Source organism: Periophthalmus magnuspinnatus, chromosome 11 (assembly GCF_009829125.3).
Source record: "Periophthalmus magnuspinnatus isolate fPerMag1 chromosome 11, fPerMag1.2.pri, whole genome shotgun sequence".
In the NCBI taxonomy this organism is placed as follows: domain Eukaryota; kingdom Metazoa; phylum Chordata; class Actinopteri; order Gobiiformes; family Gobiidae; genus Periophthalmus; species Periophthalmus magnuspinnatus.
In genome coordinates this window covers 31,521,953-31,539,203 of record NC_047136.2, presented here as the reverse complement: position 1 = coordinate 31,539,203, position 17,251 = coordinate 31,521,953, and the positions used below count along the sequence as shown (strand labels likewise).

The following is a 17,251-nucleotide window of genomic DNA, read 5'->3' as shown; positions in this document are numbered from 1 at the left end:
CAAAACTATATGTAGACTGCAGTATTACACTTTTAAGACTGCTTGTAGACTGCACTCTTATACTTTTAAGACAGGTTGTGATGACCTTTTAGGTTAAAATCAACTGTATTTCAACATTGAAACTGGCAACCCAAATGAGATACCTGTGTGAGGCTTATCACTGATTGGATAATCGTCTTGACACTAAAACACCAAATCATAACATAAATAAATGGGCCATTGTGTCCAGTATATATATGTATGTATGTATATATATATATATATATATATATTTTTTTTTTTTTTTTTTTTATTAGGAGTAAATCAGAATTAAAGCTGTTATCAGCAAGTAGATTTGGTTTGAGAATGTTCACCTTGTATCTGTAGACACACTTTGCCCATGTTTGCGAAATTTATTGGTTCATGGTCCCTTTAAAGATGCAGTAACGTTTTGGTAGCGGGTCTGTGAACGTCTTGTCTCCTGGGAGATGTTATTGCTTTGTCTGGAATGTTCCATTTAACTATCTCTATGGAAACAAGCAGGAGATGCCACCTGGCCAAGTTAGTGGTCAAATGAAGAGGCAATTCTTTTGTTTAACGCCATAAAGATCACAAGCTTATTTTTTAATTCCTTTGATTTTAGAAAATTAACTGAACACCACCAAATGAAAAAGTTACTCAAAATGAGTATTCGGAATAGGTATTTTTGGTTATTGTATTTTGTTACTTCTAAACACTGGCTGTGACACAATCTGCTCCGGGAGAATAGTTCAAATATCAAGTAGAGTTAAGACAATGTCCTATTCCATGCAGCTTGTTTTAATATTTCATTCAGAGAGCTGTCAAATGAGCATCACCTTCCGAACAGCTGTATGTTGCTAATACAATGCTAATGCTATCCCCTGGGTCGCTCTCCGACCTCTCCGCGACTCCTGCACACACACAAGCCCGCCGTGTGCGCTCACCTGTCGGGCCATGAGTGACTTGATCTTCTGCATGCTGGATGTGCACTGTGTCCGGGGGAACGGTCACATAAACGGGTTCAAAGGAAACATCGCTCTTCAGAAGGCAACCATGACTGAGCGGACACGTGACTGCCATGTGACACCACCCCATAGATGCGCATGCATGGGGTGGTGCCGCCTGCCGGAGTCTGGAGGAACTACCACAGTATGATACAGTGATGGAACGGAATGAAGTAGAAGTAGTAAAGTACTGTCCTTAAGTCAAACTTGTAGGTATTTGTACATTACTTAAGTACTTTTAAGCTTGTTTTTGTTTTGTTTTTTTGTTTGTTTGTTTTTTTGTTGTTTTTTTTTATTGTTTGAGACAAGCCGAAAAGTCTGACAATTTATTTTTTATCAAGTTCATAATTTGAGCAAACAAAAATGTACAGATAAAACCAGCTCGGAAATAATAAGTCAGTTGTTTCCATCCATCCATTCATTTTCTTCCGCTAATCCGGGGCCGGATTGCCGGGGTCGCTGTCTAAACAGGGACTCCCAGACTTCCCTCACCCCGGACACGTCCTCCAGCTCCTCCGGTAGGACCCCAAGGTATTCCCAGGCCAGTCAAGAGACATAGTCCCTCCAGCGTGTCCTGGGTCTTCCCCGGGGCCTCCTCCCGGTGGGACATGCCCGGAACACCGCCCTAGGGAGGCGTCCAGGAGGCATCCTGAGCAGATGCCCGAGCCACCTCAACTGGCTCCTCTCGTTGAGGTGGCTCGGTGGCTGTTTCTGTTGAACAAAATCCAAGATAAATCTATAAAAATCAATACATTTGAAGCCTTATAAGACATCAAAATGTGTGAAATACTTTTACTTTTTATTCTTTAAGTACTATTTAAACAGGAACTTTAACACTTTTACTTAAGTATTTTTTGTGTGTTTGTTTTGTTTCAGTATTGGTACTAACAGAAATGAGTACTTCTTCCACCACTGTCAAAATATACTAAAGTACTGTTACTTCAAAATAGAAGTAGGGCTACATATAGAAATAATTACTCAAGTGGCCAGTCAGTTTAAGAGTAGCATGTCTCATTTAGCCTATAATTCAGTCAAACAAGATATTTAGTATTGTTTGTTTGTTTGTTTTTATACATACATTGGGCTTTTTCCAGGTACTTAGTATTAAACTATAACATGATTAGATCATTTTAGATTGTATTCATTGTAAATCACAACATTAAGACCAGGCCCATGAACTGCAGAATCTCTTTATAGTATTTTTTCACTGTAGCAAGCATCAGATTTTCATATATGTTTATGTATTGTTTAAAAATGGCTACGTGGTATTTTTGAACCTTATCGAACAGGAGTCTAGTTGTTTTTTTTTTCGTTTTTTTTTTTCTTCTTTTTTTAAGTTGTTGTGTTTTAGTATTAACTTTGATATTTATTCCTGCTCTTAAAGAGAAATTTGTTTTTATAGGGCCCAGAAAAGAGTATAGAGAAGTGGGCCTCAAATATAGGAAAATACAGGATTACTTGAACTTGCATGAATCAAAATACTTTGAGCAAGCTAATAATGACGGAACACCATCATAATAGGGTTAAAGGCTCAGAAAAGTTGATTTTGCATAATGGCCTATGTCAGGAACTCTTGGCACCACCTCTTTTTTTTTTTTTTTTTTTTTTTTTTTTTTTGCAAGAAACGCAAATGTTCAAATCATTTTGGTCAGTGCCTATCTCTTCAGTTTATGGGCCTGTTTCACTCCCCTCTGTCTCAGCCTCCTTTGTCTATTGGCCTGTCTCACTCTCCTCTGTCTATGGGCCTATCTCCTTTTCCTCTGTCTCACTCTCCTTTATCTATGGGCCTGTTTCACTCTCTTCTGTCTCACCTTCCTTTGTCTATGGGTCTATCTCACACTCCTCTGTCTATGGGCCTATCTCCCTCTCCTCTGTCTCACTCTCCTTTGTCTATGGGCGTGTCTCACTCTCCTCTGTCTATGGGTCTGTTTCACTCCCCTCTGTCTTGTCTCACTGTCCTTTGTCTATGGGCTTGTAGCACTCTCCTGGTCTATGGGCCTATTTCACTCTTCTTTGCCTCAGTCTCCTCTGTCTATGAGCCTGCCTCACTCTCCTCTGTTTATAGGCCTGTTTCACTTTCCTCTGTCTCACTTTCCTCTGTATGTGGGCCTGTCTCAGTCTCCTCTGTGTATGGGCCAGTCTCATTCTCCTCTGTCTACAGGCCTGTCTCACTCTTCTCTGCCTATGGGCCTGTCTCACTCTTCTCTATCTATGGGCCTGTGTCACTCTCCTCTATCTCACTCTAGTCTAGTTTTTAACAAACCTAATGCTTTAACTGTCTGTATTGACGTGTCGTTCTCATGACAAATACCAATCATATCTTGTCATCTGTCGGGCCATGAGATTGTTTTGTTTTTGTTTGTTTTTTTAATGAATTAGATAGGTAAAGACCTAACAGTCATGGGACACACTGAAACTGAGTGGTGGAAGAGGTAAAAGATACTGGACCAACAAAAAAACATTCAAGTAAAAATCTAGTTAAGTAAAAGTATTAAAGTACGTGTTTAAAAATGTACTTAAATAGTAAAAAGTAAAAGTATTTCAGACAGATTTTTTAGAATCAGATTTGTGCTGAATTTTGTTCAACAGAAGCAATTTAATCAATCATTCTTTTTGTAGTTGTTTTTATTTGTATATTTTTGTTTGCTAAAACTGCGACCGTTCCAAACTGATCATGTGTTTTTTGTCTCGTCCCACTCCTTCTAATCAGACAACTGTTTCCGACCCTGTGCTGAGTCTCTGGAGGACTTGGAGACACATAGGGACACATACAAATGTCCTCACTGCTCCGTGTACATGGCCCTTTCAGTCTCTCTGTGATGACATAATAAGTGTTTTGGGACCCATGCTAATGACAGCCCCTGGAGCAGGTTCCTCCCTAACCCCAGCTCACCTCTCACACTCTGTACTCTCACTCTCTGTGCACACCTGTGATTAGACCGGGACTTTTACTGTCTCCTCTGTGTCACACTGCAGGACCACAGCCGTTTCTATCAGCAAACGTATTCATTCTGATGTGTGTTCTGTAATGATGGAATATAATATCATGTGCAGTGCAACAAAACAATAAAATAATAAAATAAAAATAAATAAATAACAGATAAATGAAAATTGCAAGCAGTGAAAAAGGGCCCTTGCAACCCTTGCAACTTGGCAGAAAGTATATATATATATATATATATATATATATATATATATATATATATATATATATAACCCTTGCAACTTGGCAGAAAGTATATATATATATATATATATATATATATATATAATTTGAAGGGGGGGTGCTATAGAGCCATCTTAAAAGAAAAATGCATTTCACTACTTCCAGAAAGATAGTGTTTTGTTTTGTTTTTTCCAAAAAATTACATTTTGTTGAAAAATCACCATAACCACACCCAGTATTTTATTTAGTATTTTATTTAGAATATAATCAATAACCCTTTTTAAGTGTTTTTGTCAATCTCGAGTATGATCCACTTCCTGTAGGGTTTAGGGCGGGACCATAATATAATTTTTTACATGTCCTGACATGACTTATTTTTGATGCTAAATTATTAAGTATCAAGTGAAGTTTAATTTGTCTACGATGACATTTCTCTGTTTCAGGCACCCATTGGTACAATGTAAATCAATTTTTGAGGTCGTGCTATTGAGCTGTTTTTGTTTTGTTTGTTTTTTTCATCTTTTTGGGGTCTTCATTGTTTGCTAGTTGATTTTTGCCATTTTCTTTATCACATTTTAACAAGTACGAAAATAGAATATTCAATTCAATTCATTTATTTTTGTAACGCCCAAAATCACAACAACAGTTGTCTCGAAGGGCGTTCATGTTTTGGTTGATGGGGGAAACCGGAGTACCCGGAGGAAACCCATCCAGACACGGGGAGAAACATGAAAAACTCCACACAGAAAGGCCTGGGCGACCCGAGAGAGGTCGCCCGGGCCGATAGAACATAGCTGTGTCATTTCAGTGAACACTTCTGTTTAATCAGATTAAAAACATATTCAAACTTATGTGATGCTTCGACAGAATAAACAGGGGATTGCTGTGTGTCAGATGTCATCCCACTCTTCTGTATCTCTGTGTATGTTGTGCTTGGATAAATGTAGCAGGAGAATGGGCCTTGTCACTCAATAATATGGTTCATCATTAAAATAATAATAAAAAAAAATAATAATAATAAAAACTTGTCTTTGTGAGAGTTTAAGGCCGTGTCCCAATTCGCCAAATGCACCCTTTGAAGGGTCCCTTCGAAGTACTCTTCAAAGTGTAGTTTGAAGGTTCCGGTCGAGAATCTGCCCTCCACAGTGTAGCCGCCGTCTCGCTGAAGTGGGACAGGCCTACACCACGGACCGCACTTCCACCGCTGTCTTTGAGCGTAAGATACGCACATTACGTACGTTATTTTTAATGATTTATTATTTAATAGAAGAAAAGTCAAGATGTCATCGTCACAGCCGTTTCTTTCTGTTTAGATTGAATATCAATAGGCAAATATAACGTCCGAGGTGATTTTTTTACTCAATTGTATCTACTTCATAACTTAAACAAAATATACCTTGTGAAAACGTAATAACAGAGACAGAGGAAACAATATCATTTTGACATTCATAGTCTATAAACCAGAGAACACTGATTAGTGGTACATAAAGTGGGATATTGCAGTTTAATGATTCGGTATTTTGGCCAGTGGCCACACCACTTTAATAACAGTAGAGGGCACTGTTTCCCTTCTATGCCGTGCCAGTTCTTTTCATCTGATTATTATAAGGTATTTTCTAGCAGTGCGGCGCTACATCAAGCTAGTGTCTTGATTTACTAACATGAAAGTAAATGACACGTGCCCACCAGTGGGTGCAGACCTATGGAATGTACCGGAACACATGAAGATTTTGTGCACGTCTCAGGACTCTGTTCTGTCCTTTCCGGAGAGTCCATTGCTTCATTGTTCACATTACCTGTGTTCAACTCATTAAACTCTTCTGACTTTACGTTTCAGTCTCTTGGTCTTTGACGCTTACAATAGAAACGAACATTCTTACATTATTCTTATTGCAGTAATATTTTCTAATGATAATAATGCCTTCTTATTGTCTAGCAATAACTGCACATTCCTTTATTCCATGTAACTCTCCTCCTTTTTAATCATCAAACACACTGTACAGATCTTTATTCAGATTTAACAGTTTCATGTCACACTGTTGTAGATGAGGCAAACCAGTACGAACATTTGAACGTGTATGGCGCAGCGGACTCCATTTTCTTCTCTTTTTTGCGTAGCCGCGGTGCATGATGGGATATAGAAGTGCGTGAAGTGTGCAAGGATGCACGCTTCGGTTACGTCCGATCTCCATGGAAACGGTGCAAAGGGAAGGGCAGGTTTGGCGGCCGCATTCAGTAGGGTGCGTTGAAATGGGACAGCCCTTGTCGCGCCGGAAATTACATAACTGCCCTTCGATGCACACTTCGAATGGTGATTCTAAGGCCAGTTTGGCGAATTGGGACACGGCCTAAGTGTGGGATTGCACCAGTTCTGACAACCACGTTGTGTTACAGGGAGCTGGCTGCCGTTCTCCATGTCTGTCACCAGGTGGTGCTCTGCCTTCACATATAGACGAGCTGATAGTGTATTTCCACGGTGCATGTTGTGGTTTGCCTCAGAGGGATTGTTACTCCTCAGAAGAGCAGAGGAGAGCAGGGTCTGAGGAGCAGGGCCTGAGAAGAATGGCTCTTTGGAGTTATAGTCTGGTAGTACTGAGTCAGACCTGGGGTACTCATTATTTATAGCTCTTTGTGTAGTAGACCTAGTTTAGTCCTAGATTTGTCCTGGTTTAATTCTGCTTTGGTCCTGCTTTAGTCCTAGTTTTAGTCCTGGTTTATTCCTGGTTTAGTCCTGGTTCTGTCCTGATTTGGTCTTGCTTCATTCCTGGTTTAGTTCTAGTTCTGTCCTGCTTTAGTTCTCCTTTAGTCCTTATTCAACCTTGTCTAATCGTGGTTTAGTTGTCATTTAGTCTACTGTAGTCCCTGTTTAGTCTTGGTTTAGTACTAGTTCTGTCCTGGTTTAGACCTGCTTTGGTCCTGCTTTAGTCCTAGTTTTAGTCCTGGTTTATTCCTGGTTTATTCCTGGTTTAGTCCTAGTTTAGTCTTGGTTCAGTCCTGGTTTAGTTCTGAGTAGTGCTTACAGCCTTGATGTGGTGCAGCTGCTCCTTTACCACGCTCTGTCTGTCTTTGTGGCGCGTTACTCTGAGGCAAAAGTAAAAGAAAAACAAGGTTTATATTGACTGTTCTGCAGTCCAGCTTTAGTTTAAAGATGGAGTAATATGCAAAAGTGACTTTTTTGGATCTTTCTACCAGGTAAAAAACATACCTGAAGTGGTCTTATATGCATGCATGTTTGAGTAATGTAGTGATCTCTTCCATGCCCTATTCAAACCCTCTTTACAGTCAGCAGTATGAGCCTGTACAGTACTCTGTCCATCTATGTCACCCACGCTCCCAGATGTCAAGTTTACATAAATATACCAAAGCATGGTTCTACACAATGCACTGCTATTTCACAAACCTGATGCAATGTGCAGTCGTTTCATTAGGGGGATGCACAGTGATTGTATTGTGACAGAGCTCTGAAGGGAGAGTGACACAAAGAGCAAAGGGAGGGGGAACTCAGAGAGTCAAAAACGAAAGTGAAACATGTTAATACATTGTTTTGGGTGAATATGGCATTTTCAGAACGATAAAAGGTCAAATATGTTGTGCGTTAATACCCCTTAAATTAAAATGCACCCTGTTCAATTTCCATTGAAAAGGCAGTATTGAAAGGCAGTATTTTCTTTATATAGGTTACAACATCTCAACTCCACTTAACTCAGTAACTAACCCTGGCCTAACTCAGGACTGGTTAAGCACTACCCAACCACTGACTACCTAAGGACGTAGATGAGTTAGAAGTAACCCAGGACTCACAATGTTAGGTGTTGGAAATGGATAAAAGAGATCAGATTAAACCAGGACTAATTCAGAACTACAGTCCAGGACATGAGAGGTGTGCAGTCTATTAGATTGCATCAGAGTAGAGCTTCAGCCAGACTGAGGTGTGAACCAGGACTAAACCAGTTCTTAACCAGAACTCCAGGCCAGGTGAGGTGAGCGGTGGATTAGAGTGGATGTGAGACAGTTTGCTCTGTAATCAGCAGCACCTCACAGGCTATGGACCTACTCTGCTCACTCCTGTGCCCCAAAGCCAAAGACAGCAGTTCACAATAGATTCTGCTCATATCTGATGTCCCAAGGAACTATGTATGAGAGCAAAGGGAACTTCATTTGCAAAGCAAAATTAATTTAAAGTAATTCAAAGTGCTTTACAAAATAAGACATATATTAAAACCACAATATAAACAAGCCAAAACATAAATAAACATCATGAAATGAACATTAAAACAGGAGAGGCAGAATAAAAGCCTTACATTCATATACTCAGCTAAACAGAACTGTTTTGAGTCTGGATTTAAACACTGTCAAAGTAGAGGCCAGTCTCACATCTTCAGGATGACTGTTCCAGGTTTTATCTGCATAAAACTGAAACGCTCACTGACTTCCCCATGTTTAGTCCTGACTCTGGTCACCAGCAGGAGGTTGGGACTAAACCAGAATTAAACCAGGACTAAACCGGGACTACATCAGGACTAAACCAGGACTAAAGACAGGATTAAACCTGGACTAAACTAGGACTATATGAGGACTAAACCAGGATTAAACCAGGATTAAACCAGGATTAAACCAGGATTAAACCAGAATCAAACCAGGACTGCATCATGACTAAACCGGATAAAAGCAGAAATAAAGCAGGACTAAACCAGGACTAAAGCAGGAGGCCAGTCCCTGAATTCCTCAGAGTGTGAGATGGTTCATATGGCTCTAACATGTGGGAGATGTACTTTGATTTTAGGCTACAGAGAGGCTTGGACACAAGCAGAGCTGTTTTAAAGTCTATTCTCTGAGCCACTATAAGGGACTAACCCCGGACCCCAGTCCCCTCACTATAAGGAACTAACCCCAGACCCAAAACCCCAGTCCACTCACTATAAAGGACTAACCCCAGAGCCATGACCACTATTAGGGACTAACCCCAGACCCCAAACACCAGTCCCCTCACCAAAGGGACTAACCCCAGAGCCAAGACCCCGTCCCCTCACTATAAGGGACTAACCCCAGACCCCAAACAACAGTCCCCTCACTACAAGGGACTAACCCCAGACCCCAAACCCCAGTCCCCTGACTGTAACGGGCTAACCCCAGAGCCCAGACACCAGACCCCAGTCCCCTTACAATTAGAGACTAACCCCAGAGCCCAAAGCCCAGTCCCCTCACTGTAAGGGACTAACCCCAGACTCCAAACCCTAGTCCCCTCACTATAAGGAACTAACCCCAGACCCAAAACCCCAGTCCACTCACTATAAAGCACTAACCCCAGAGCCACGGCCACTATTAGGGACTAACCCCAGACCCTAAACACCAGTCCCCTCACCAAAGGGACTAACCCCAGAGCCCCAGACCCCGTCCCCTCACTATAAGGGACTAACCCCAGACCCCAAACAAAGGTCCCCTCACTACAAGGGACTAACCCCAGACCCCAGTCCCCTCACTATAAGGAACTAACCCCAGACCCCAGTCCCCTCACTATAAGGGACTAACCCCAGACCCCAGTCCCCTCACTATAAGGAACTAACCCCAGACCCCAGTCCTCTCACTATAAGGGACTAACCCCAGACCCCAGTCCCCTCACTATAAGGAACTAACCCCGGACCCCAGTCCCCTCACTATAAGGGACTAACCCCAGACCTCAGTCCCCTCACTATAAGGAACTAACCCCAGAGCCCAGACACCAGAGCCCAGACACCAGAGCCCAGTCCCCTCACTATTAGAGACTAACCCCAGAGCCCAAAGCCCAGTCCCCTCACTGTAAGGGACTAACCCCAGACTCCAAACCCTAGTCCACTCACTATAAGGAACTAACCCCAGACCCAAAACCCCAGTCCACTCACTATAAAGGACTAACCCCAGAGCCATGACCACTATTAGGGACTAACCCCAGACCCCAAACACCAGTCCCCTCACCAAAGGGACTAACCCCAGAGCCCAGACCCCGTCCCCTCACTATAAGGGACTAACCCCAGACCCCAAACAACAGTCCCCTCACTACAAGGGACTAACCCCAGACCCCAAACCCCAGTCCCCTGATTGTAACGGGCTAACCCCAGAGCCCAAACTCCAGCCCCCTCACTATAAGGGACTAGCCCCAGACCCCAGTCCCCTCAGTATAAAGGACTAACCCAAGAGCCCAGACCCCAAACCCCCAGTGCCCTCACTATAAGGGACTAACTCCAGACCCCCAGTCCCCTCACTATAAGGGACTAACCCCAGACCCCAGTCCCCTCACTATAAGGAACTAACCCCAGAGCCCAGACACCAGAGCCCAGACACCAGACCCCAGTCCCCTTACTATTAGAGACTAACCCCAGAGCCCAAAGCCCAGTCTCCTCACTGTAAGGGACTAACCCCAGACTCCAAACCCTAGTCCCCTCACTATAAGGAACTAACCCCAGACCCAAAACCCCAGTCCACTCACTATAAAGCACTAACCCCAGAGCCACGGCCACTATTAGGGACTAACCCCAGACCCTAAACACCAGTCCCCTCACCAAAGGGACTAACCACAGAGCCCTAGACCCCGTCCCCTCACTATAAGGGACTAACCCCAGACCCCAAACAAAGGTCCCCTCACTACAAGGGACTAACCCCAGACCCCAAACCCGAGTCCCCTGACTATAAGGGACTAACCCCAGAGCTCAAACTCCAGTCCCCTTACTATAAAGGACAAACCCCAGAGCCCAGACCCCAAACCCCAATGCCCTCACTAAAAGGGACTAACCCCAGACTCCAAACCCTAGTCCCCTCACTATAAGGAACTAACCCCAGACCCAAAACCCCAGTCCACTCACTATAAAGCACTAACCCCAGAGCCACGGCCACTATTAGGGACTAACCCCAGACCCTAAACACCAGTCCTCTCACCAAAGGGACTAACCCCAGAGCCCAGACCCCAAACCCCAATGCCCTCACTATAAGGGACTAGCCCCAGACCCCAGTCCCCTTACTATAAAGGACAAATCCCAGAGCCCAGACCCCAAACCCCAGTGCCCTCACTAAAAGGGACTAACCCCAGACCCCCAGTCCCCTCACTATAAGGGACTAACCCCAGACCCCAGACCTCCAGTCCCCTCACTATAAAGGACTAACCCCAAAGCCAAGGCCCAACACAAAACACAAAATATGCTACGGCAAGGGGGAGCCAGGACGCCAGATCAGAGGAGATTGGGCACAAAGCCCCAATAAGTATCACATTGAGTGAGGCAGCGACTGACCTGAAAGATAAGATCATGGCCCGAATTAACACAAGGCAACCCTGACACCACCTGCAGAGACTAAGTGAAGTACCATCTGAAAGTCTCCCAGAAGATGTGATTGTAGCATTGAGAGCGATCCCTCAACCATCACAGAGACTAATGCCCTCCATGAGCATCTGGCAGCATAAATGAACCAGCTGCTAATGGTCAAATCATCAGCAACACTGGCTATGGATAGCGACTCAGGAATACGGCCACCATCAGTCATCTCCTCTACATGGATGACATCAAGCTTGTATGCCTGTATGAGACATCGACTCACTGATCCACACCACCAAGATCTACAGCACAGACATTGGAATGTCATTCATGACAGTTACAAGTATCTTGGTATCCCACAAGCAAATGGCAACCTTGAAGAGCAAACAAGGAAAGCAGCCATGGCCAAATACCTCAGACGAGTAAGGCAAGTTCTAAGGAGTCAGCTCAATGGCAAGAACAAGACCCAGGCAATAAACAGCTACGCCCTGCCAGTAATCAGATACCCAGCAGGAATCATAAGCTGGCCAAAGGAGAAGATATAGACCACAGATGTTAAAACCTGAAAGCTCCTGACCATGCATGGCGGGTTCCATCCCAAATCCAGCACCTTGAGACTGTACACGAGCCGTAAGGAAGGACGCCAAGGACTAGTGAGCGTGGGAGCCACAGTCCAGGATGAAACATCCAAGATCCATAAAAACATCAAGGACAAGGCCCCGTCATCAAGGCCCAGATGACGTGCTCAGCGAATGTCTCAGACAGTGGAGCGCAGAGGAAGAGGTGCTGAAGGAACCATCATGGAAGGACAAGCCCCTGTATGGGATGTACCACCAGAACATAACTGAAGTGGCTGATATCAAGAAATCCTACCAATGGCTTGAGAAAGCTGGACTGAAGGACAGCACAGAGGCACTCATCCTGGCTGCACAGGAGCAGGCCTTGAGCACCAGAGCGATAGAGGCCCAGATCTACCACATCAGACAAGACCCAAGGTGTAGGCTGTGCAAAGAGGCCCCTGAGACAATCCAGCACATAACTGCAGGGTGTAAGATGCTGGCAGGGAAAGCATACATGGAGCGGCATATAACCAAGTGGCGGGCATAGTGTACAGAAACATGTGTGCAGAGTACGGACTGGAAACCCTAAGATCAAGGTGGGAAACACCTCCAAAGGTAGTGGAGAATGATCGAGCCAAGTGACTTCCAGATGCAGACTGACAAAATGGTGATGGCAAACCCCAACCGGATATTGTGGTGGTGGATAAACAACAGAGCAAAGCCGTTGTGGTAGACATCGCAGTAACAAGTGTTGGGAACATCAGGAAAAAGGAGGGACATGGTCGAATGCCTTTTCGAGATCCAAAAAGCACACATTGGGCAAACTACCAAACCTGATGGAGAATATAGAGCTGGTACAGTGTTCCACGACCAGGACGAAAACCACACTGCTCCTCCTGGATCCGAGGTTCGACTATCGGTCGGATTCTCCTCTCTAGTACCCTGGAATAGACCTTACCAGGAAGGCTGAGGAGTATGATTCCCTTGTAGTTGGAACACACCCTCCGGTCCCCTTAAACAAAGAGACCAACACCCCTGTCTGCCATTCCACAGGTACTGTGGAATGGCAGACAGGGGATTTTATTTATTACATCATTAGATGAATATTTTAATTTAAAATGTCCAAATTATAATATAATGACCCATTGGTGTCATAACTATATAGCAGCACAATATGTCTTCTTTAAACTTACTTTAAGTTAAAGTTATTATTTATTATTTAACTTAATAAGAGTATCCAGAATACAGTACTCTGATAAGACTATATAATCTGTGGTAGTAGGGCCACACAGTCCGTATAAACCAAAGCACCATCAAACATCAAGGTCCAGAAGAGAGCTGCACACGTGGAGACAGGAGGTGCCTCTATCTGTGTCAAAAACTCCAAATGGGACTGAAACAAAGCAGACCCAAAAAGGGGAGGGGCCACCAGGCATCAGACCCTGCCCCCTGTCACGTGACTGGGTACGCTAAGTGTCAGTCACGCAGACACAGGCAGGGCTGTCTCCTCCCTCACACGTGGACATTACATTACATCTCTCTATCATTTTTTTTCCTGCTGTTGTTCAATGTTTCCACGTCATCAGCTCCTCTCTCCTCTAAAGTCTCTTGATCTATAATTACAACAGTGCGGAGACTATAATATGGACTAAGGGCTGGGGAGACTGCAGACAACTGGCTGCTTATTCAAGAATATATCCCCATTTATGGAGCTTAAAGCTGAGGACAAAACTATAATGTAGAGTTGACCAGATTTTATTTATCATGGTCCACATACAATAAAACAGAAAGAACAGCTTAAAGAGGGGGTATTATACAAAATTGTTTTTGAGCTTTCTACCATGTTGTAATGCTGTTTCCTCATGGAAAACATGCCTGAAGAGGTTTTAGATGTCATCCATGCATGTTTGAGTAATCTAGTGATCTCTCCCAGGCCCCCTTACATTAGCTGTAAGATTCTGTTCAATGCTCCGCCCACAAGCCTACATCGCCCATGCTCTCACATGACAATTCTCATGATACAAAACTGTACACAGCAACTTAACAAACCTGATGTGATGTGCAGTAGTTTCATTAGTGGGAGGCAGCTGATTGTGTTGTGACAAGGGCTCTGAAAAATGAAATGAAACTTATTAAACATGTTAATATGTTGTTTTTGGTGATTATAGTAATTTCAAAACAGTAAAAGGTAACATGGCGATCTAAATATGTTATGTGTTAGCAGCTAATACCTCAGTCTTTAATGTGAAAAAAGCTGAAGTAGTTTATTTTAAACTGAGCTGCTCTTCCAATATATCTGCGCTGGTGTAAAACATGCACAATTCAGATGCGGAAGAGTTATTCTGGACAGACTTTAGCCCACTCCTTTAGACAGATATAAGCCACACCTCTTTGTCAATGCCCAATCTCGTCTGATCTGAGCTGATTTGAACTAAGCAGAGCCAGGCCTGGTTAGTTCTTTGGAGATGGGAGAGCCATGTGCGACAGTGTGTGTCCAAAGGGACTGGTGGCACAGACTGGCAAGTACCTCACCCTACACGTTCTATTCACCTTATTCTTATTCTATATCAATTCATATTATTTTGCATGAGGCTGTTGATCATGATAGCGAGTTATATGGTCTACAGAGCCGTTTAAAGCCTCCCAAAGAATCAGTGCAGTGTTGACTTGTTGCACGTGAACACAGAACATTTTAAAATGGCATTCCTGCTTAACCGGAAGTGCCACCATAAAGAAAATGTGGGTTAGTCGCATTATGGCAAAAGTGGGCCGGACTGAATACGATCAATAAAACCATTGAGAAAACCACATACACAGTCAGAGTGTTCCCAGAAACACTTCCATTGCTCCTGGAGCCATTATTATTGTGTACTGCAAAATGTAATAGAGCTCTGTCAACTACAAGAGGCTTGTTCAGGTTTGATCTGTCTGAAGGAAGCACTTAAGTACACAGAAACATGCCCTAGTTGTTCACGGCCAGGAGTATCTGTTATTATTTAAGTGCATTGAATACGCTAAGGTGTGAACTGCCTGTGAGTCCTATTTTACATGACCGTTCAAGACCCTGATGTATGAACACCTATTAGAATACTTTGAATAACCCTACTGTTGTTTGGGTCTGAGGATGAGTTGTGAATATGTGACCACTTGCACCTTAGACCCCCAAAGAGAGTGGAGAGAGAGGAGAGGCAGGTCTGAGCCTGTCTGTGCACTGTGGACCACCTATCACCTGCTCCCACCAACACACGACCCTCACCTACTCCCCCTCCCCTTTTAAATCTTTGCTCAGTCACGCCCCTCCCCTTTAACTGTTTAGTGAAGAGCAGCTGTCCCACTCTGATCATTCTACTTGTGTGGGCGGGTTTTTATCACATTGTGGGACTAAAATCTGTATATACTCATGGGGGCCTGAAGGGGGAGTGACTCAACGTGTAAAGCAAAGGGAGGGGAGACTGAGAGCGAAAGGGAAACAATAAAAGATAACATGGTGATGTGTTAGCACTTAATACCCCACAGAAGTAAAATACTCCCTCTATAATACCCCATAGAAGCAATATACCTCCTCTTTAATACCCCATAGAAGTAATATACCCCCTCTTCTTCAATGTCAATAAACAATTGAACCTTAAATATAGACTTTGATTTGGACACATGCAGTTTTGAGAGGGTGAAACACTGAGAGAACTAAAGTAGATCAGGCCTGGACCACAGCAGGAAAGTTGTCCAGATGTGTAGTTCAAGGAGGACGTCACCCACAAGATATGCACCCGTGCTCTAACCACTAGCTCCTCCCCTCTGCCTGCAAGAACTGCAACCACTCTTACTCTATACCTCCATCAAACTGGGTCTTCTATCCACCCTCCTCCTCCTCCTCCTACTCCTCCTCCTCACTGTTCTGCTCTCTTCTGCTATTATCTCACATATCTTTGGTCTTCATAAACATATAAGTTAGCTGCTAGCGACTGGTGACTGGATGACTGAGTGAAAGAACAGATTTTCCACTGGGAGAGAAAGGAGGGAGAGAGGGAGCGTAGGCGGGGCCAGACAAAACGGAAAAATCAAACCATCTGTAATTCTCAGATGGAATGTATTCATTCACGGGCCAAAGCGTTGTGGAGGAGGTCAGAGCTCCCTCTCCCAAACATGCAGAGTCAAAGTCACAGTAAAATGGCCGACAGGACTGTTTAGGGTGAAATCTACAATAAAACGCAAGACCAAATATCTGAAGTAAGATCTACGGAATTATGTAGCAAAGGAAAAAATATAAATTTTTATATTTTATATTCAAATTCTCAAAGTGTCCACCCTTTCCTTTGCTGACAGAGCTGCAAGCCCTTGACCCTCTCTCAGTGAGCTTCATGATGAAGCCTTCTGTTTTCACGTCACAGCTATGCCGCATCAGGGTCAAGAAATCTCAAAATCAGTGATCAAAGCAAAGGCTATTTTGATGTATTACTTTGTTATTTAACATGTTTGGAGTTATTTTGAGTTTACTTTTTGTTTACTAGATTCCGTAAGTGTCCTTTATAGTTTTGATGGCTTCAGTGAGAATCTAATTATAGAAATAAACTTCTGACTGGTGGGGTAATTCCTAAAATGTTGGATCGGGTTATTTTGTGTCGGTTTGGGTTCATATGGTCACTTTTACAAAAAGGAACCACGCACCCAACACAAATGTTCAGATCATTTCATATTGTCAACATAAAGCTTTTGTCACTTTACACTTACTCACAGTAGGAAGAGGAACCACAACTTTCACTAGAGAGTATTGTTACACTGTCAAATATATTACTAAAGTAGGAGCAAAATTGTATTAAGAAAAGTATAATTTCTTTTAAAGTAATTAAAATAAATGTAACCGAGTACTACCCACCTCTGTGAGTAAGTAATAGAATTGGGTGACCTGTGATAGTGAGTTCAAACCACCAGTCTGTAGGTTGAAGGATGTGACCATTCTTATGGACATGTTTACGTTGTATCGCACAGTTAGGCCATGTTTCTGGAGTTTAAAATCTAAATCTTGCATATAGTTCCTTTAAGTAGTAATATGAATATTTTGTTATCAACATTAGAACATGTGAGTAAAGAAAACCACACAAGCCCTCTGAAGACAACATTTATACAAAATATACAGTGAAAAGACCTTTTCATGACTACTTTTACATTTTAGATAAACACTGAAGTCATCAAACAAATGAAGCAAGTTGTATGAAATTATGTAGAAAAAGAGAATAACACAAT

At 43.0% G+C, this 17,251-nt stretch overlaps 1 protein-coding gene across 1 annotated transcript in view; it reads right to left on the bottom strand.

Annotated features, from left to right (window-relative positions):
- vps50 (VPS50 EARP/GARPII complex subunit) overlaps positions 1-1,093 on the bottom strand; it is a 159,172-nt gene extending 158,079 nt beyond the window's left edge. The window contains exon 1 of the mRNA XM_033991520.2: positions 945-1,093. Within this exon, the coding sequence (XP_033847411.1) occupies positions 945-977 (33 nt within the window). The 5' untranslated portion in view covers positions 978-1,093. The remainder of the gene's footprint in view (positions 1-944) is intronic.
- Between the last annotated feature and the right edge of the window lie 16,158 nt (positions 1,094-17,251).